The sequence below is a fragment of the Salvia miltiorrhiza genome, unplaced genomic scaffold, assembly GCF_028751815.1.
Source record: "Salvia miltiorrhiza cultivar Shanhuang (shh) unplaced genomic scaffold, IMPLAD_Smil_shh fragScaff_scaffold_2_2:::fragment_3, whole genome shotgun sequence".
Lineage (NCBI taxonomy): Eukaryota > Viridiplantae > Streptophyta > Magnoliopsida > Lamiales > Lamiaceae > Salvia > Salvia miltiorrhiza.
The window spans coordinates 1-22,438 of NW_026651451.1; the positions used below are offsets into that span (position 1 = coordinate 1).

General features: G+C 38.0%; 1 protein-coding gene and 1 long non-coding RNA gene across 2 annotated transcripts; both read left to right on the forward strand.

The window, feature by feature from the left end:
- Positions 1–1,531: 1,531 nt before the first annotated feature.
- On the forward strand, positions 1,532–2,039 carry LOC131002872 (uncharacterized). Its single transcript, XM_057929364.1, has 2 exons — positions 1,532–1,687; positions 1,767–2,039. The coding sequence occupies exons 1-2, from the start codon at positions 1,532–1,534 to the stop codon at positions 2,037–2,039; spliced, it is 429 nt and encodes a 142-aa protein (XP_057785347.1).
- A 13,849-nt stretch (positions 2,040–15,888) lies between these two features.
- LOC131002897 (uncharacterized) lies at positions 15,889–17,726 on the forward strand. Its single transcript, XR_009094442.1, has 3 exons — positions 15,889–16,160; positions 16,973–17,039; positions 17,455–17,726. It is a non-coding gene; the product is annotated as an uncharacterized LOC131002897 (long non-coding RNA).
- The last annotated feature ends 4,712 nt before the right edge of the window (positions 17,727–22,438 follow it).

Here is a 22,438-nt window from a genome sequence, read left to right on the forward strand (position 1 = left end):
AGTTCGTAAGTTTAAACCCAGGTGAATGTAAGGAGAGAGTGATACTTAATCATTACACCAAAACCTCATTTTGTTTAAGGAAATGGTTAATTACGCCAAAACCCATGAACTATATCCCAATTTAATTCCAAACTTTCCATAAACTTTTTTTTTATATCAGGAATTTTGAGAATTTAAGGGGTTGAATAATTTTTTCATACTTTTTTATCTGGTGAAGCTCCGAGCTGACTTGTAGCCTACATGGTAATACCAAGCTGACATGGCGCCTACTTGAACTAAAAAATTAACACTTGGAAAAAAGATAAACAAAAAAATCAAAAAATCATTCTCTTTCTCTTCCCCTTCCTCCATGTCCGGTGGAAGCATCGACAAAACCGACATTCTTCCCCACGACAACGGCGTCCACAAAGCTCTACTTTGGTCCAAAGCAGCTCTATGTAATCAAATTTACCCTATGTTGTCCAATTTAAATCGCGCTCCGCAATCTTGCAGATGACCCCTTCGGCGACCCTTATTGCACTATCTTCGTCCGGCGACGACTCGGGACTGAAGCGGAAGCAGAGAAAAGGAATCGATGATGTAGAACGGCAATGACAGTTAGGATGGTGTAGAAGAAATTGCCGGAGGGATGAATTTTCTCGACTCACTCCACCGCCCACCGCCCTCCCCCACCACCATCACCAGATCCGCTGCCACCAGATGGAGTAGTGGGGTTTGGGCTCGACTGCTGCTGTTTGACTTCAGGCGAGCTCGTCCCTCAACTGAGAAAGAGAGGTTTGGGCTCAAAACGACGTTGTTTTATCCCCCAACTAAACGACGTCGTTTTGGTTCCCGTTCGGCGATGCCATGCCATATTTCAAGTCACTTAAAAATGCTATGTCAACTATGAAATTGAGGATTTTTAGAAAGCATGAAAAAATTGTTCAACCCCTTAAATTCAGGGAATTCCTGATTAAAAAAAAAGTTTGAATATTGGGGTATAGTTCATGAGTTTTGGCGTAATTAATCTTTTAGAAAAAGAATTGTTATATAGTATTTTTCAAGACCCTCGGTCAGCCCGCCCCAATCCATCTCTTTCATACATTTGATCTCATGGGAGAACAACTTAAAATATTAAATATTTTGATTGTTATTTTACACACATATATATTGGTCATTGGATATAAAATGTGTCTAGTTCACGTCCATGTTTCGAACACATCTCCTATTATAAAATAAAGGGTTAATTACGCCAAAAACCATGAACTTTGGGCCCATTTCCAAATTTTTCATGAACTTTGATTTTTATCAAATGTTCCCTGAACTTAAAGGCGGGAACAATTTTCCATGAATTTCGAAAATCCCCAATTTGCCTGCTGACTTGGCACCATTTAAGTCGCCTGAAAGCTGACTTGGCACCGGCGACGATATGAAGAAACAACGTCGTCCTATACCCGTAATACTACATCGTTTGATTAAAATTTTGTTCCCCAAATCTGGAATTTAAGAAATTGCATCGCCATTTCGTCGGTTAGGGTTTCAGAAGGGAGAAATGAAGTTCACGACATCTGCCTCCTCTTATGGCGCCTCGTCCATGACTACACCCGATTTCTTCCCTGAATGCGCGTGCAAACTTCAAGTAGAGATGAAAACGTCGCGAAAACAGCTCAATCCTGGGCGAAGATTCTTGAGATGCTCCAACAAAGAGGTAATTTTGACGTTATTTTCGTTTGAGTTTTTTCTCTGTGCTGTCTTTTTCCCTAAAGCAGCAATCTTTGTTTTTGCAGAAACAATGTGGCTTCTTTGAGTGGGTAGATCCTGAAGTAAAGCCTAAAATTGAAGATGACGAAGATGAAAAATTGAACTTCTGGATTGGAGAATGCTATCGCCTAGGGAAATATGTGGAGGAAGATATGAAGCGAATTAGATTGTTGGAGAATGAAGTGAGACTCCTCAGAATGGAGAACGTCGAGAGCAGCAAGTGTTCGATGAAAAAGATGGTTGCATGTGCTTGTGTTCTGGGTGTTGTTTGTTTGGTGATTCAAGTTTTTGTTTCATAGGTGTTCCGGGTGTTGTTTGTTTGGTGATTCAAGCTTTTGTTTCGTAGGTGTTCTGGGTGTTGTTTGGTTGGTGATTCAAGCCTTTGTTTGTTAGGTGTTCTTGGTGTTTGTTTGTTAGGGTGTTATAATGAGATCTATTTTGTAGTGTCATTGTAATCTCATTTACAATCATGATGACAATGAATTTCTATGGATTATAATGAGGCAAAAGGATTGATTTTTACAATGAAATTGTCTGACTTTCGCTGCTCTGGTGATGACTTCGCTGCTCTGATTTTTCACTTCTCTGACTATTGATTCCTCTGGCGAGTGATTCCTCTGCAGCCATATGTTGATTTCTCTGGCGCTTATGATTCCTCTGGCACTTATGTTGATTTCTCTGCTCTGACTTGGTTCCGCATAAATCAATATGCAAAGTAGATCAATAACATATACATAACTTGTTTAAGTGTTAATCACTTTACATCTCAGCAAAATGCTTGCAAAAACTACATCAAAAGAACACCAGTATGCTAACAGAGCAACATCAAAACAACAACAGATTTTCTTCAAGGATTGGATTGAGATTCTTGTGTGGGGCCCGTCAGGCAGATCTCTTCTCCCCTTAGGATTTGCTGCACTCCACTCCCAGATGCAATATATGAATTGCCTGTTTGCTCTCCACAGTAAAGTCTTATTCCTTTGCTTGCCTACAATGAATATCATTTAACATAGCTCAAATGCAAATGGAATAAGAAACTAAAATGATCAAATATTATCAGCACAAATAGTTTTGGGATATACCTCTTGCCTCTCCATTGCAATATCCATAGCCCTACCCTTACCCCTGCCACTGCCACTTCCCTTGGGCCTGCCTCTGCCCCTTCCTCTTGATGTAGCCTCTGTGGTATCAGTAGGGTTTGTTGGGATTGTTGCTTCTGTTGGTTCAGGGATTGGGTACTTTCGAGGGCGTCCAGGCTTCCTCTTCTCACCATCAGGTTTCTGTACTTCATCATTCATACATCCTCTGGAATTATGACCCTGTTGTAAACATCGTTGGCATGTCATCTTACAACCAGTCTTTCTCAGCCTTGAAGGCTGTTTAGGGTCCTTCTCATCTGTGTCTCTTCTTCTCTTCTTCTTTGGTCTGCCGGGCATGATCCTCACCTGTGGGGGTTGAACTGGATATCCCTCAGCCTTTGGCCACAACCTCTCACCATATTCAGATAATCTATCTTCTACAGTCTCCTTCCCCACTTCCATGTCACCTATAACACCTAAGCTCTCCCTTATGTTAGTTCTTGCCTCTTCATACTCTTCATCTCCTGATCCTAACTCTTTATCCCTTAGTGAATCATCTGATTCAAAGCACCAAAATTGACGAACTTACCTCCATGGTGTATGTACAACCCAAATTCGTCGCTGCAAACGAATGAAGTACCAAAATTCAATGCAATGTTCAAAGAAAATGAAATTTTTAGGCGCAAAAGAACTACTAATGTCTGAACCCTAGAACGGGAAAATTTTTAGTGAAGCTTAGGGCGCCAAAAACCCATGGGCGAAAACTCGAAAACAGTGGTAAAGCGATATACCTGTCCCCCATTTTTGCAAAATCTCGTCGCCAATATCTCGTGGCTTCTTCACGCGCAATATGTCGTCTTCTCCGCAGGTCAACTTCTCTCCACAGATTCAGTCAATATAGTGAAAATAGTGAGTGTGAAAATGGTGGGTGTGAAAATGGGACGGTGAAAATGGCCTAAGATTTAACCCTAACATTGACAATAGATGATAAGAAATGAAACGACGTCCTTTCAGCAGCTACCACGTAAGATCAGTTTCTGCCACGTAGGAGCTAGGTCAGACCGGAGTATTACCGGAGCTGAAATTCATGGAAAAATTGTTCCCGCCTTTAAGTTCAGGGAAAATTTGATAAAAATCAAAGTTCATGGAAAATTTGGAAATGGGCCCAAAGTTCATGATTTTTGGCGTAATTAACCCTAAAATAAACCCATCTTCATTTAAATGATATAATATTGATTACAATTATATTATATAGCAAAAGTTTCTCCAATTTTATAATCAATTTGAGAAAGAAATAATTTGAAAAAATAATTAAATATTCCACCAATCTTAATTTAATAGATCACAAGAGTTGTCCCCAAGAGGACATCAAGCGGTGCGACCTCCTGTCTGTGAACAGTGAGGTCGCGGGTTTAAACCCCACTGCTCCCGCTCCCCAACTCCCCCAAATCAAAAAAAAAAAAAAGATCATAAGAGCTGAGCACATGTATTAAGAAACAAATACTCTCTTGGGAATGTCCAAGTGTTTTTGAGTTTGTTAGTGTTATCTGCCGTCTTAGCTTTTTTCGGGTTTTTTAAGAAAACCTCGATCCTCCCCTGTCCTCACCTACCTTTAGGTGTGTGTGGTTGTTTTCCCTCTTGGATGTGCCTAAGGAGTCAGTTTGTAATTTTTGATTTATTTATTTATTTAATTTATGTATTTTCATAAAAAAAACAAAAACTACCTTGGTCTATTATTTTTTGACCCATTTCATAATGACACGAATTTTAAAAAATTGATGGAGTATATTGTGAGTGGCATGAGAAACCCACTTTCTTATGAGTTGAAAATTTACTAAAAATGGAATGATTCAAGAATTGATGGACAAATGAAGCACTTTGTAATAAAAGCTGAGAAGAAAATTAACTTTTTTTAATGATATATTTGTCAACAAAATAAGAAAGAGAAATAAATGTACTTATTTTTTAAATGGAAAGAGAGATAATTATGTGTGAGCTACAATTACATATGGTGTAAATAATGAATTGTGTAAGATTATTTATTATGTATTAACTTACCATTTTAGAAAATAATTTATTAAAATGAGTCGTCCAAATAAAGAAATATTCCATTAAATTTGGATGAAAGGAGTCAACACTAATTGGTGGCCTACATTATTTGGCCTTTTTTTTTCTCCACAAAAAAAAAATTGCGACATAAAGTCAATATTAGAAGTGGAATGCCATTTTCACTTACATTTTTCAATAAAAAAAAAATCTTTGATTTTGTTGTAAATATATCTTCTAGATATATTTTATGTGTGCTGACCAAGAAATCTCCCTAAAACCCTAGCTTCCTACTTGTATAAATAGAGGCCTTTGGCCCTCATATTGAATACGCTCAATACATATTCTCTTCTCTATTCTCTCGTTTCACTCTAGTTTATAACACGTTATCAGCACGATGCTCCAATCAATTGAGTAAATTTGGAGATATGCTGTAACAACCCGCTCTTTTATTATATTTAAATCCAGTAATATGATAATTATTATTTCATATTTCAGTAAATCAAGCCTAGTAATTATTTATGATTTAAATTCAACTTATGACACTGGATTATATTCAATTAAGCAGGATTATTATTTTATTACCAAGTCAGTAGTTTCGCGTAAATAAAATCGCGATGAAAATTATTGAGTAAGCCAACAATTATTCATTTCAGATTCAAAACTGATTTAGCTAAGTCATGTTATTTATTAATCACAATAGAATTATTTTTCTATTTTTATTATTATTTCTTAAGTCGTGAATTTATTCCGGTTTATGAAGAATTAAATCTACGGATTTAATTTAGAATTTATTCTAGCTAAGAAAGGAAGCAGATATCGAGTAGTTTCATAAACACGCGATATTAACAAAACCCGGTAGTTGGATTTTATTTAAAAAAAAAAAATGCAATACAATATTACAGATATAGAAATTCCAAGATAAGAATTATTGCTTCTGTTTATACTTCACTTTACAAACCCCTATTTTTCTATCTATCTACCAACACTTAAAAAAAAAGGAATAGTGTATGTGTGTGCAAAAATCTGCAGCTATTCCTTAAGCATGCTCAGCCATCTATTCTGGACATTTTTTTGACTCCAGCTCCACGCCTATGTAATACTCTTTTTGACTCCAGCTCCAGCAGCATATTTGCACAATTTTTTACTAGCACAAGTGTGCATTTCACACCCGAACACCTTCATTTGGTTTCAGATTTCAAGCATATAACCTCCTCATTTCATTCCCATTCCACACTTGTACTGCTCTTCATCCATCTCTGCCAAAGTATTCACAAGTTTCAGTTTAATTCAACTGCAATCCAACCAAGCACCATTCAAGGTATTTCATGCTATCTCAGTTCACTCTCTTCATATACATATATCACATCCCAGTAGAGCATGCTTCATATATTAGAAATGCAGTAGATAATGAGCATGATTAATTAGTTACATGGCACTCTGTAACATCTTTAAATTTCACAAGCGAATAGAGAAAGGAACACCAGAACTTATAGAACAAACACAGCCATCTACTTAGCACGCACAACACCTTTGATTCGAACAAATAGAAGAAATAAAAAAGTAGGACTTAGCTTCTGAAAAGGGAGGAAGCAGCTGACTGCTCTGCTCAACGTGGCTTCGAGTCAGCGGCAGCGAGCGAACGAGGCCAGTCGCCGGACAAACGGGCAGAATCCGGCTTCGATAACAGCCTACAGCCGCGGTGGGCGATGTCGGAACCAAAGAGAACCGCGACTCGAACCAAGAGAGAGAGAGGTCGGGGGGCTGGGGTGACGAACAACGACTGTAAGTCGCCGGATTTACAGAACCACGGCGGCAGCAGTTTCAGGCGAGAAGCTCGCCTTGGTGCTCCACGATCTGTTAAAGAGTGAGAGAGACGACTAGAGATGGAGGAGAACGAACGGCGACCCACCGGAGTAGAGACAGCGGCGGATCGAGACCCAAATCGAGAGAGAAGAATTTGGGCTCCTCTTCGTTTCCGTCAGCAAATTCAGAACGAGGAAGAACTCTAGTGGACGACGGCTAGGCTCCTACCGAATTGCAGAACTACGCCGGCGTCAGAGGGACGCGAGGATGATGGTGCTGCTCGCCGGTCTCGCTGCGACGACGGCAGAATTGTGACAGCAGAAGGCCGCGACTCTGGCGAATAGCAGCAGTCGGCGGCGACTCCAGGAGAAGCAGCAGCCGCTCCAGACGGCGGCGATGGCTCCCAGTCGACGGTGCTCGCCGGAATCCAGTTGCAGCGGCGGCGGACTCCTCGGCGATGGCTGGATCGAGTGAGAAGAGGGAGAGATCACCGATTTTGTGATTGAAGGGAGGAGGAGACATGTGGGGGCTCCAGCGGCTCCCGTCGACCCAAGCGGCGGCGGCGATGTTGGACTTCGTCGGAGTCGGAGATAAGGGGGAGAAAACCGAGCTGTGTGAGACAGAGTTGTGAATGTAGAAAGAGAGAGAGAGAGAGAGAGAGAGATAGAGAGGCGTGAGAGATAATAGTCGAAGAGAGGAGTGGGCCTTCCTCAATTGGGCCGGGTTTGGGCCGATTTTTTTTGGGCTTGTTTTTATTTTAATCGGGCCTTGCTTATTTATTTGAGATGGGCTAAGTGTTAATAAATTAAAAAGCCCAGCTGCATTGATTAATTGGGTCCTTATTATCTTCTATTGGGCTAAGGATTATTAACGGATTGGGCCTTACTCATTCTAATTAATTGGACTATTGTATTATATTAGCTGGGCCTCGTTTGATTTATTTATTTGAGCCCAAACCAATCAATTATATATTCGTGGGGTCAAGATTTATTTAATTACTTAAGCCAATAAATTATTTTAATTGGGCCTTCCATATAAATTATTCAAGCCCACTTCTACTTAATTTATTTATTAGGCGGCCTTATGTCGAGCCTTTTTAATTATTTAAACTTACAACAGTGCTTTCTCCTAATTTTTTTTAAGCCCAATTGAGAACTAGTGCTAGATTTATTAAGTGACCTATTGGACTTGATTATTCTAATTATGGATTAATTTTAATTAATTCAATTATTGATTAATTGGAGTTAGCTTTTCCCTTAAATAGATTAAACAAAGATGATTAATTTAACTAGTAAGCGGGCTAGTAAACGCTAAGATAAGAGGATTAATTAAGATTAATAATCTTGTTTCATAAGACGAGTTTTAATCCAATAGTTGGATTAATAATTAAAGGAATATGAGCCATGCATAATTACATTACGCATCCTCATTTATTTGAGAATTTCCTTGAATTAAAATCTTATTTTATTTTATCGTATTAAAGGTCAAGCACAAGAGTTTAAGGCTTAGTCGTGAGTCTCTACTACCAGGTGGGCTTCCTACGTATAAACTAAAATTATATATTAGAATTGTTAAGACTTTATGCTTATGAATTTAAATGATATTGTCAATGCCTAAATGCTTTATGTTTTATTATTAATTGCCTATCTGATGTTAATCGAATTCGGATTCTGGATGGGACCGCAAATCCCTTCGGAATTAGTGTACACCTTGTGATCGTGAGTCATCTAGCGGGTTGGCCGATCATAGTGTCCGTAGAGGGAGGCCTCCCTCTCGGCACGAGTTACTGATATGGTGATTAATGATATAAAATACCTGCGCGGGTTATTGATGAAAGAAATGATATTATGTTTGGTAAATACGAGTCTTTAAAGGAAAACCCTCGTATCTTACTACTGTTGAAAGGCTTGACAATAAAATATTATGCATGTATGTAAATTTCGGCAAGTGTCCACTAAGTACTCTTGTACTTAGCCCTGTATGTATTTATAAATGTGCAGGTTGAGCTGTGATCGAGGATGTAGTGTGCAAGCGGAGCTTTTGTCGATCTAGGATGATTACCTCAGAGTAGAGTATATGTCTTCATACATATACTCAAATTGTTATTCCGCTGCGAACACTGATTATGTTAAGATATTATGTCATTTGTCAAACAATATGTATTATTTAATAATGTACTAAAACCATTGAGTACCCCATTTTGGGATAATATTATGTACGGTCCCCTTGTGGCCTTCGTTGATATCTAGATATTTCGATTGATTTCCTTATACAAGTCGAGTCATCAAGAAGCTAAACATGCCCCTTTTCTAATCCCGCTCCTAATTTCCCCTCCCTAGTCGCGGTTTTTCCCGAATTTGCTATCCTTAGCAAGTGCGGTCGTGACAGAATGGTATCAGAGCATTTCTTTTGCTCTGAGTACTACTCATTCCTTCTAAGTTGAGTCTAGATTAAGTAAGTAAATACACTTTGAACTAGTTGACAAAAGCTTGGCACTACATCTCGTCACGCTCAACGGAGGTTATGGTAAGTACTTTCAAGTTTTAATTAAGTTAATTTCTTGAAATGTATGAAGCATGAATAAGTATGACTATGGTATGAATCACAAGAACTTAGAACTGTTAAGTTATATATGCTCACTCTCACGACGGAACATAGAAGAGAACTTAGGGAGATGCCTTAATTTTTTTTTTCTTCATGTTACGATAACATCGACAATGATGGTCGAAATAGAGAAAGAAGAATTACACGAAGGGTCGCATGATGAAACCACGAGCATGAAGATTGAGCAGCGTAACGAACGCCAATAGTACGTTGATGGCATGGGCATAACGTAAATATTCGAGTGTTTTTCTACGATGAGATCTCGAATTAGCTTGGCCTTTTGAACTTATTTTGTTGAAACTTTTAGTGCTCGTTGCTAGATTTAAGAAAATATCATCATCACATAACAAGCCCTAAGTTCGGAAAACAACGACACTAGAACTATATGATAGTCGAATTGGTAATCTGTGATTAAGTATTAAGAACCTGTATGGCTTGTGTAAATGCTAGATTTAGATGATGAGGTGTTTTTGCACGTTATGGTTATTGAACCGAACTTGTTTTCCGATTTTAGATATTTAGAACCTTATCGCCTTAAGTTACTTGTCGTGTGCTACTTTTGACGATAGAATTTCCTTTGTTAGATGGCGAGGACTGTTTTCACCCGACGACGACCACTGCCCCCATGGGCTAGTCCAGAGGAGGTCGAGCGGTCCTACCGCACCTATGCTCCATGTCACGGGGATAACCTCGGACAGTTCCTCGCAGGTTTTCACAGACACTGGGTCGAGGCGAGTGCACATGGAGTATCAGGGTATGACGGTATCCAGAGGTTGATCTTACTATTACCTTCCGAGTGGCAGGGATGGGCTAGGCAGATCTCTGCCCACTACATCTTTCGCCGAGAAGATTACCACGACCTCATGGGAGACTTCCCTAGCTTTATTGCGGAGCTTCAGATCTGTTTCACTTTGTGGGGCCGCGCCCCTCTAGGGCCCTACATCCTTCCGGGAGACTACATACAAGTGGGGACGCCTTTGCCAGCGGAGACACCCGCTACTGCCCCTGAGTCTCCGATGGCCTTGCCACGAGATTCTCCACCACGTGCCTCAGTTCTAGGGCGCCGTGGTAGGCACGATGACGAGACAGGCCCTTCTCGTCCACGGGCTCGTAGGGATTTCCCATCGCCTCCTGATTCAGCGATCCGAGCTACTGCTACTCCACCACCACTGACACCTACGATAGACGCAAGGTTTGAGGCTGCCATGGCAGATGTCGACAGGGTCATGGCCAACATGAGGGAGTTTCTAGATAGGGGCAAATACCCTATGCAGGAGGATGACGATACAGCACAGTATGGTACGATGAGAATTACTCGTCCCGAGCCCGTGCCAACTCCAGCTCCGATCAAGCCTCGTGCCACGGCCAGGATCAGCACCAGAGACGATCCGATCCGTGAGATTGTGGACGATATCTTCCGCTCAGCCCAGATCATGCAGGAGACAGGCGAGGGCCATGGAGAGACTCCGTTGCCCAGCTGGGAGCCGGGCGAGGATGAGGAGGAGGACCCCGAGGAGGATCCGGAGGAGGACCCCCTGGCGTCACCGAGGAGCAGTCGTACCGCAACTCAGGATTCACAGATTTGATAGTTTTTAGCTTGTGAATGTACTCCGGAAACGATGATTCGTTCCAATGACTATGATTTTATTTATGTTGTCTCTAGCTAGCATTAGTACGGAAACGTTGGTCTCTAGGACGTTCCGTGAATAAGTACCCTTTTGTGATTGCTTAGCTAATAAGCCGGTACATCATAGGAAGTACTGGATAGACCTTACTTACATTTTGGTTGACGATGTAAAAGCCTCGATGAGACAATTTTCCATGATATATATATGACCCTAGCATGGGCTTTCTGCGACGATCTCGTATATGTTTTATGTTTCTCTACGGGTTTTATTCTTCACGAGTCAATTAAGAATATAGTAATTTTAAAAAAAAATGTGACTTGTGCATGCAACGGTTCCTGTTATATTTTAGTTTTGGAGTTATGATAAGTTAAATTTGACAAACAGTTCTTTATTAATTGCCTTAGAGACTCCTGTATAGAATGCGTTAAAATGGGTGTTTGTATTGTACAGAATGCCGCCTAAACGAGGTCGCCCCGCTAGGAGAAACGTTAACAATGATGGAAATCGCGATGAAATACCTGAAGGACGACGAAACGACAGGGAACCTACCCCACCCCCTCCACCCCCTGCTAGAAGGACTGAAGAACTATTTCTTCGACAGAATCCGCCCACATTTACTGGGACAGGCGACCCAGCCGAGGCCGAAGCTTGGATACGCGCCTTGGAGCGTATCTTCACTTTCCTACACTGCACAGAAGAGGAGCGACTCTCGTGTATGTCTTTCTAACTAGCCGGATCGGCTGACTTTTGGTGGGAAGCCCGCCGAAAGACTCTGACTCCCGAACAATGGGCAGCATACACTTGGGAAGACTTTAAGACGGGATTATATGATAAGTATATTCCCAAAAGCTACAGAAAGAAGAAGGAGGCTGAGTTCTATAGCCTGAAACAAGGGAAGAAGACGGTGACAGAATATGACAGAGAGTTCTGCGATCTATCGCGTTATGCTCCGCAACAGGTGGATACTGATGAGAAAATGGCGGAGAAATTTTGTGCTGGTCTGAGGCACGAGATTCGGATGACTCTAGCTAGTCATGGTGGACTCTCATACACCGAGTCTTTGAACAGGGCTATTCGAGACCCTTCGGACCTAACACTGGGCTACTGCTGTTGCGTGGATCTGGCGAGATGGCGCAGGTCTTCTGGCCTGGCGACGGAGGGGAGGCCGGAGCGGAGAAGGAGTAGTTCTCTAGGGTTTCACTTTGAAAGTTCAGATTCTAGAATATGGGTGTGCGGCGCAGCGGTAGTTCTCTAGGGTTTGAGTTTGAAATCTTTTATTTTGTTTGAAATACATGCATTTAGTTTTAAATTTTATAAAATATATTATATATAAAATATTTAAATAATATATATATATATATATATATATATGGGTCGGTTCGGTTTGGTTCCCGACCGACCCATTGGCAGAGAACCGAAAATCAAACCATTTTTTCCTAGATCGAACCGAATAGAAAATCATTGGTTCGGTCGGTTTTTTTGGTTCGGTTCGGTTTTTTGCTCACCCCTACCCACAAACTTTCATTCTTGTTTCAAAATACATAATAAATCACTTTTTTCGAAATTTCCCATAGTGTGATTTTTTGGCGAATTTTTTAAATGACGTGACGCCGAACTTGAATGATGTGGCATATTTAAGGGTTAGGTACCACTTTCCCCCTCAACTTTGACACCCCTATCGCCTTTAACACCCTAACGTCAGGGTTGACGTTGTTTACTACCTCAGCGTTTCAAAATTAAAGCAAAATGCCTCCATGTTTTAACGGCCACCCCAAGCGCAGCTCTAACGGGATCAATCACCGTTAAAACGTAGGGGTAATTAGATTGTCATGTCACATAATTTCCATGTAATTACATTGTATTGCCACATCATTTAAATTTTTGATCAAAATCTGTCATCGTGGGAAATTCCAAAAAAATGATTTATTATGAATTTTGAAACAAGAATGAAAGATTGCGGAAAAAATCAAAATTTAGAAATTTATTATGATTTTATACCAAATTTACCATTTTTTTATTACATGTTCACGTTCACCAGCAAACTTTTCCCTAATAACTGGATCTTGAGTTGGAATACCAATGGGACATGTGTCTTTGTGGCATTTTTGCATTATGATTGATGGGTGTGGGTGTGGGTGTGGGTGGCGAGTAAAATTAAAAAAAAATTGTGGGGCTGGGGAGAATTTTTTTTTTAAAAATAAAAAAATAAAATTTTGGAGGGTGGGGGTGGGTGGGTGGCAGGTGGGGTGGGGTGGGGAGAAAAACAAAAAAAAAATTGGGGGGAGAGGGAAAGGTAGGTGAGGTGTGGGGGTGGCGAGAAAACTTAAAAAAAAATAAAAAAATAAAATAAAATTGGAGGGTGGGATGACGAGAAAAATAAAAAAAAATAAAAATATTTTTTTTGGGTGGGGTGGGGTTGGGTGGAAGGGGTGTAAGTAGGGGTGGGGTGGGGTGGGGGTGCAAAATATATAAGGATAATTTTGTCAAAACCTAAATTTAGGTGAATTAGAAATGGAATGGAATGGGTAATACCATGTGGGAGGGAAGGAATGGTGATTCCTGTATGTAAAGGAATGATGATTCCTTTAAGAATGATGATTCCTAAAATAAAACTATACCAAGCATAGGAATGGAATGGAGGTAGGAATCACCATTCCATTCCCACCTCCATTCCATCATACCAATCACCTCCTAAATACTTACAAGGGAACAATACGGAGGCGGTGGTTTTTTATATTTTAAAATATAATTTTAAAATAAACCTTCAATTTTATTATTCAATTTTAAAATTGATTTGAATCAATTTGAAATTAAGAGTTCCATTTTTTATATAGTATAAATTTGTATCTATTTATTTAAACATACTCCCTCCGTCTCACTCCAATAGACTCATTTTTCTTTTTGGGATGTCCCACTCCAATAAGCTCATTTTTCTTTTTGGGTAAAAAAATTGTACTTAATTGGTGTGGATCACACCACTTTACTACCACTTTCTTTTTTCTTAATCTCCGCACCCAAAAGAAGTGAGCCTATTGGAGTGGGACGGAGATAGTGTCATTTACTAGAGAATTCAATCACAAAGTTTTTCAAATTCCTTTGCCTCAATCCAACAAACATGGGAAGCAAATACTTTTAGCTGAGACTAGTGTGTAATCCGTCGAAATTCAATGAAAAATCACTTTTGTAATTATTATTGTACATTATTTTTTATAGTGGTCATATGTCTGCCCCAGCTAACGACTACCACTGTTGGAGACCTCAAACAATCTTCTTTGTATATTACTTCATGATTGAGTTATATATATATATATATATATATATATATATATGTGAGAGGGCTAGAATAAAAACACTCTTAAGTGTATAAAATATAAATGATTTTCAGCCCTTAGATCAACAAGATCTACTGTTGATTCGTAACCCTGTTTGATGAATTTGTGGTCCTGAGTTCGAATCTCAAAGGTAACAAAAATTTATTTTTCGCAATTCGTAACTCTGTTGGATAAATTCATACGTGTTCTACATACAATTCGTACATTAATAAACGTTTATATTTTATACACTTAAGAGTGTTTTTATTCTAGCCCACCCCTATATATATATATATATATATATATATATATATATATATTTAACAATCTTAATAAGAGAGAACTTGACTACTATTGATAGGAATAGTACTGTAGAAAAAAATAGTGCCTATGGTATTTTGGTAATTTTTGTTTCATTTGTGGGTTTTTGCAAAAATAAAATTATCTGTTTTATCTTTAACTGCTCTGCAGATTTTTCTTTTACATTTTCAATTTTTACTTTCTATGTTTATAGTTTCACAACAAAAAAAGAAAGAGATTTCCTGTCAATCTTTGCCCGGTGAATCTGATCATAATCCAATAAAAAAATCACGCTAGACAAATCCACTACATCAACAAAGCAAGGAGGCGAGTTTGATTTTTGCACCCTGCTTTTTATCATTAATTTTTTAAATAACCCTAGAATTTTTACAAAAAACAGTGCTCAGCATAACACAATCGAATTAGAGTCTTGTGGTTGGATTTCTTGCTTTGTTGTTTGCTTTGAGGGCGTCGATCAGGAACAAAGAGTCTTGGCTGAGTTTTAGCTGACTTGTGGCTCACTATCTTGTGTCGTTGTCTGCATTGAGAGTACTGGCCGCTCTCGGCGTCGGCATCAGCTTCTTGTGTCGTTGTCTGCGTTGAGAGTACTGGCTGGAGTCGGCATCGGCATCGGCATCGGCATCAGCAGCAGCTTTCTTAGCTGCTCATAGTCGGGCCGAGGTGAGAAGAGTGGGTCGACGATGGGGAATGACAGTGAGGTCTACGAGAGAACAAGCTGTGTTTGCTAGTTATTCATTGGAAATTAAGAAAAAAGGGGAAGAAGAAGAAGAGGGATTTGGGGTTGAGATTTACTCTTTATTGCAAATGTGAAGTAAAGAGAGAGATGAAGGTGTGAGAGAGAGTAGCGAGAAAGAGAAAGAGTTACAGGGTAGAGAGAGGAAATTGTGGGTGCAAGTGTGCATAAGAGAGAACGCAGATGGAGTATATTAATTGTGTGGATTTTGACTAGGGCTCTATTTTTAATTGATAATATGGTTGGGCTTGCTCATGAGTGCACGTGATGGTAATGAAATATGATTGGACGAATGGGCTAGAGTTTTAATTGTAACATCCCACATTTTATTATTATTACTATTTTGTGATTTAATGATTTAATAAAAATTCGAGAAAATAGTCTCTTTATATTTATTCTTGATTTTATGTGTAGGGGATTTCAGGAAGTTTGAAATTGCGCCTAGATCAGATTTTTATAATTGAGTTGATAATAAATATTTACGTATTATTTTTATTTGGGCCTTAGGATGTATTAATTTGCAGTATTTAAAATATTGGGCTTAAGTATGTGTTAGAGGGCTAGGTATAAGATCTATTTAACTTATCTGATAAATAACTATAGTAGCGTGTTCACAGAAACAGTTCCGAAAATCTTTTATAAAATTCGTCCAACCTAGCGGTTTCTACGAATGAAACGTGTAGAAACCGTTCCGCTATTCCCTCTTCTTTTCTGAAGACTTGCACAGACGGTTTTCAGGAACTGATCATCTGAAAATTCTCATTCTCAAACTTTATATTCTGCTATTTTCTCCTTTCGTTTCACAACCATTCAAAAAAACTCTAAAAACCTTCTCTGTTAAAGTTCTTCAAGTATTCAAGTTTTAGTTGCTGCCAAGAAATCAAGAATTCTTGTAAGATTAAATTCTAACTTTATTTAGTTTGTGAGTTTTCTCGGATTTAGTACGATTTTAAGTTTATTTATTATTTCGAATTATAGGTTTTGATTTAGCGTATTTATATATATCAAATCGTTGAGTACAGATTTTAAGTTTAAGTTCGAATATCGTGAATGATTGATCTGTTTCTGTTTCAAAATTGCGGCTGTCAAAAGATTTTAGTTATGTTAAAATTTTGAGTTCGGATATTTTTGTTTTGGGAATAGCCATATTGGTTTGAATTGTTTGAAAAGTTTTATATATGCAATAAAGTTGTCGTTAGTTGAAGTTGTTGCTTTTATAAAACAAAAGTCAAAACAGTACATGAAATTCTTGCTTTTAAGGTTATTTTCTTTATTCTCTATGATTGTTAAGATTATTTTTTTAAGGTTTTGAAAGATTGATTAAAGGTGATTGTACTGGATGATCTAAAAAGAAAATTATTCCTTGTGTTTCTATATTTTTATTTTTATTTTACTTTATAATTTTCATTATCGTTTTTTTTTTTTAAAAAAGAAATGATTAAAAATTTTATTTGTTAACAAGTTATAATTCTTTTAATTTATTGCATAGCAGACTTCATGTTTTTTTTAAAGAACTCAGTACGTTAGATTTATTGTTTCAGAATTGATTTAATTTCATAACTATTCTGATTAGAGTAATGGTTAGTTACTGTATTAGTTTTGCTCAAAGATATTGAAGTAATTATATTAGTTTGATTGTTCTATAGAATTTTAGTTAAAGTTTTAGTAAGACCTATATTAAAATAATCGTATTTATGTGACTAGGTGCGGCGCAATTAGGATCTCTATCCCCGAGTTAAGCATTAGTCAAGTTTACTACCAAGGATTTGAGGTGGGTAAAAATAATGAAAATTCCTTTATTTCAAGTTTAAATTCCGCAAGAAAATGTTAAAGTTATTTATTGAGAAAGTTATTTTATGTCCAACGTGATTACATATGCTATGATTTATGAATGAGATTATGATGTGAGCATATAGCAATATGCCAAGTTTATGTTCCTGTGCACAGTTGAAGTGATATGTCCCATGTGTTCATACTTCCTTAAGTGTTGTATTGAAATGTGGTTGAAGTTATGTCCCATATTTCCTCTCTTGTTATTTGAGCAAGTTGTTGGTTTATGGTTGAAGTTATGATTTTATATTTCATATGCTATGTTTCACGTTTGGACAAAGTAAAAGTTAGTTATGAATTCCCCCTCACTGAGTATATTTAAAATACTCACCCCAATTTGTTTAAAACCTTTTCAGGCGAGGAGCAGGGAGATGCGTGATGGATGTGTGTGGTGCTTAGGATATTTTAATCATGCTTTCTATAGTATTATTAAAGACTCTTTGTTGGTTAAGAAAAATTTAGGATTTGAAGTAAGTTTATTTTGATGGTAAAGTTTAAGAATTTCTAGTGAATCATATTTGACTTTCTTATATAATGTTAGGTACTTTGATAAATTAGTGTTATGTTTTCAATCTAGTGTGTATGGTATTTTTCTAAAAATGATATTTGGTTGTTTTACCTTCGATTATTAGGTTCTCTACAGGGTTTTGAAATTAGATTATTTGAGTTTTCAATATTTTTACGAAAATACTATACGATATTTAATTAGATCAAAGTTTATATTTAGGGTGTTACATTAATTGATTAATTGAATATAACTGATTTAATATAATTATGTATAGTCAGTATTAATTGTTCTATTCTATATGTAAGTTAGGTACTTTTATTTTATTTTGAGGCCTCTACATATATTGATATTTCACTAATCTTGTAGTATATTATTGTCACTGATGAAGATATAATGCAACAACTTCAAAATATGAAATTTATAAAAAAGATCAATTTTATGAGATGGTTTGGTTTAGCTTTATTTTTTTTACGATGCCATATATTTAGAATAACATTATGATTTTTAGGCAAGCTTCAATGCATTTTTTTTTCAAACTAATTTGAATTTCGATTTAATTTGTTGTGTCTTATTTGAAAATTTAAATTTAAATACAGTAAATAAGTAGGATTTTGATTAAACTTTTACATTCATTTTTTGTCATGGACTAATTTTTATATAGAATAGTATTAATATGATTTATTTTGTTTTCTCGTGTGTGTAATTTAACTATTCATTCTATTTTTTTTCTCTCTAAATTATTCTCGGTCACATGCTTGTTTATTGACATTCACTTCTTCAAGAGTAGTGAGTATTGTCTGGCACTTGAGTAAATCTCCACAACATGGATTTTCTCTCTTATGTGTTCAAATCCCTGTAAATTAAAATGTATTAGTTTTCAGGCTCAATGTTAAAAAGTATAAACAACTTGAGCTTGCCTATGAAACATCATTTTTTCCAACGCACCCACATATTATGTACTAATGCACCATCATAAATATAGAACTATAGCTCTTGAGAATTAAATGTATACTATCAAGACCTTCATCATTAAATAAGGAGTACGATAGCTGATTCCTATTAGGTGACTTGTTCATATATTTTGTTTGGTTTTTTGCTTTCTTATGATCTCCAACATTTTTTTACTTTTTAATTTTGTTTTTTTTTTTCTCCCTTTGTGTTTCTACTCCAAGAAAGCTATTCCGCCTCTCCAAATTCAATGGTGCGTTTGCTTTTGTTCTATTTTTTATTTGTGTTGTGATCTTTCTCTTCATGTGTTTTGGCTCTTTCATTGTATTTAAAAGTCATGTCGCAATGTTTCTTCGTTATTGTTATTGTTTTGAAGTGAATGAGGTTCATTATTCTAGGACTAGGAGCAGATTGGGTTATTGCCTTTAGACTGTAGGTTTTTTAAGGATTCGTTGGTTTGTGTTATACGGAATTATTATTTTTGGTTTCTATTTTTCGACGGGCGCCCTCAGGGTCCACTTGTCTTTGCTCCCATTGATTTCTTTGCTGGAACACTTTCATTCGTTTATTGCAGCTTCGGTGAGTCGCTGCCCTACTTTGATCTCATAATAGTATTTTCGAGTTTCATTTTCTTTTCATATGTTATTATATCACCAGCTAAATTACTGACTTTTTATGTGTCGGGACTTTGACCGCATTTTTCAGATATTTTATGATGGCAAAAAGATGTGTGCTTTCAACGGAAGGTTACTTACTGATGAGCTTTCTGTATTTTTATTTTATTTTATTTTTTAACTCATTTGTATCACTTGCACATTTACCTTTATTTATTTTGTGTTTTTGTTTTAAAGTATGGTGTATGAGAATTTTAATTATTATATAATGCATGTTGCTAGCTGTGTAGTCACACCTACTATTTACTTTCCAATTCTATGTTGCTTTTATTTGTTTTGATGCAAATTTTATATTATTTTTGTGTTTAGATGGCTCAGACAGCCCTGTGACAACTTCAAGACGTTTATTTTTTAGTTTACCTCCTCCGTCTGCATATGATATGGCTATGCCAATTATCTTTGGCCCTGAGTGTTCACATGCTCTAACTGCTTAGTCGAGAAGTTCGCGAGGTGCATAATATTTGTTGAATTGTGTCTAGATTTGCACAATTTAATTTAACATTATGTGGGACCGCTTAGCAAGTTATGCTGCTATTATTTTTTTTATTGACTATGGTTTGTAATTTTCAGATAAAGACTTCAAAAAATAGAAAGAGGCATGTTCTCATTGTTGACACCGGTGAATGCTCCAATCTCACATGTGACAGGTTATGATTTCTCTTGGTTTTGTTTTAAATTTCTTTAGAGCTTTTAAGAATTTAGCATATACTTGAATAACTGATTTCTTTTATATTAACAATCCTTTTGTTTTCATTTGCTCGGCTCTTCTTCTAAAAATGGTCAAGTTTACCTTGGCCCAACAAATGTGATCCCTAATTCCATATTGTCAAAATGTATTGTTATAATTAATTTTATTTAGTGTTATTGTTTATTTACTCATCTTGACTATGTTACTACTCTTGCATTTTGATGGTTCGCAGGCTGCTTGCGCCGGTTGGGTTTCGATGTGACGCAACTGCCTTTGTATAATAATGCTAGTGTTTCACGGTCTAAACGTTTATGTAAAGCTTCTTGTGGACAGAGGCGCTCAAAAGGTATGTGTTTATGTCTGTTGATTACCTTATTAATTTATTAACAGTTGTACTTTGTTTAAGCTGGCTTGGTAAGTTAATGAGCATCCCTTACATTTAAGCTGTTGTTGTGAGTTTTTCTTACCTTCAAAAGGTGACATATATTAATTTTTTTGTTCTTTTCAGGGCCACACTCTTGATGCTGTGATATTCCATGATAATATAGTTAGGTTCAAACATGTGCTTCAAGAGGGTAATGTTTACATGGTGAAAGGAGCCTATGTTTCTGATCCAAAGCAATACATGAATCCAATTGTGACGTGTAATTACCAATGGACATTCAGAAAAGATACTTTGGTGAATGAAGAACCAAATGATTCGATACTTGCTGGTGGACTAAGTTTTAGAACAACTCCAAGTTGCGAGTTCCACAAATTCCTCTCAACAAAGACATTGATCAGTTAAGCTAAGCAACTTAATCTGTTGAAAAGAGGACTAAGGCAAGGAGATCCCCTATCTCCGTTCCTTTTTCTTATTGTGGCAGAGGGTCTTAACCTACTCACCGAGAGAGCTATCCACAAAAGACTTCTCGAACCGGCCGAAGTTGGGAGAAATGGAACAAGAATCTCTCATCTACAATATGCCAATGACACAGTGTTCGTTGCCTCCGAAAAAAGTGAAAACGCATGGGCACTAAAAAGTATCCTTAAACTTTTCGAAGCACTTTCGGGTTAGAAGGTCAACTTCGATAAAAGCAACATTTTCGGGGTAGGCATCCAAGACCACACTAGAGTTCAGCTTGCGACAATTCTCAATTGTCAAGTCGGTGTTTTTCTAACAAAATATCTGGGAATTATGATTGGGGCTCGGATGTCTCGGGCGAATGAGTGGAAGTATGTGGTGGAAAAAATCAAGAGGAGAATCACTAGGTGGACCAACCGTAAGCTATCTTTCACCGGTAGAACCACATTGCTTCGCTCGGTACTTCTCTCTATCCCGATTTACCAACTGTCCTTTTCCATTTTACCTAAGTGCGTCTTGTCAGATATGAGATCGTTGATGAGTAATTTCCTTTGGGGAGGGGGGGTTTCGGAGGCGAGAAAGATCCATTGGGTAAATTGGGAGACACTCTGTGATAATGTTGTTGATGGGGATGTAACAGCTCGGCTCTAGAGTTGACGGCTGATCCCACAGAACAACACGAGTCTTTTCTAGCGTGTTTTGTGTTGGAATATAAGCTCGCGGGCGTAGTTACAATGAAACCAGAAATGTAGGAGATGAGATTACAAGGTGAAAACTGAATTGAAAATACAATTTAACAAAACCAGAAAATAGTCGAGTCGAGGAGGGTCCTCTGTCCGCAAGACGAGATACGCCCCGGTAGTGCTCTCGGTTTGGCGTGTCGTCCCCAAAGATGAAACGGCTTCATCTCGTAGGTAGCAGCACCGCACACCAACGAGCTCCGGTGAACTGGAACGAGGCGAGAACAGAACTCAACAGATGCAGTATGCAGAGTATCAGAGTGATGTTGCTTGTGATGATTTTCAGGTGTATTATGATGCATGGAGGCTGCAGTCCACATCAATAGGGGGAGTTAATTCCATTGATGGAATTCAAGGGTGTCGGGAGTTACAGACAGAAACGGACGTAAAGGTAGGCCCAAAGGCCAGCCCAAAGACCACCCAAAGACCAATTGCCAAGATCCAAGTCCACGGCCGCGCGTCGGGTGACGGGGACGGGGCCGGGGCCGGGCATCGGGCGTCGGGCGACGGGGCCGGGGCCGAGCGCCGGGCGACGGGGCCGGGGCTGGGCCGGGCGGGCGGCGGCTGCGGCGGCGCGCGCGTGTGGGCTGTGCAACCCGTCACGTGTGGACACAGTTTTATTACATCCTGTGATGTAATAGCTTTTATACTGTAATAAATGTTATCCACATTCCGATGTGGGATAAGCATTAAACCTTATTTAATGCTTATCTTTTCCCATAGCTCAATGTTTCAAGTACCCAACTTTAAACAATTATTTCTAACTCACCGGAAATCGGTTTTGAGTAAATAAATATACTACGATCATCTACTCGGAACGTAGATCGATCCTGTCCCATTTAATTATGCTAAATTAAATATTTTCGGTACTCGAAAAAATATCAAACATTGGTTACTCACAACCAATTTCCAACAATCCCCCACATGAGTGGAAATAG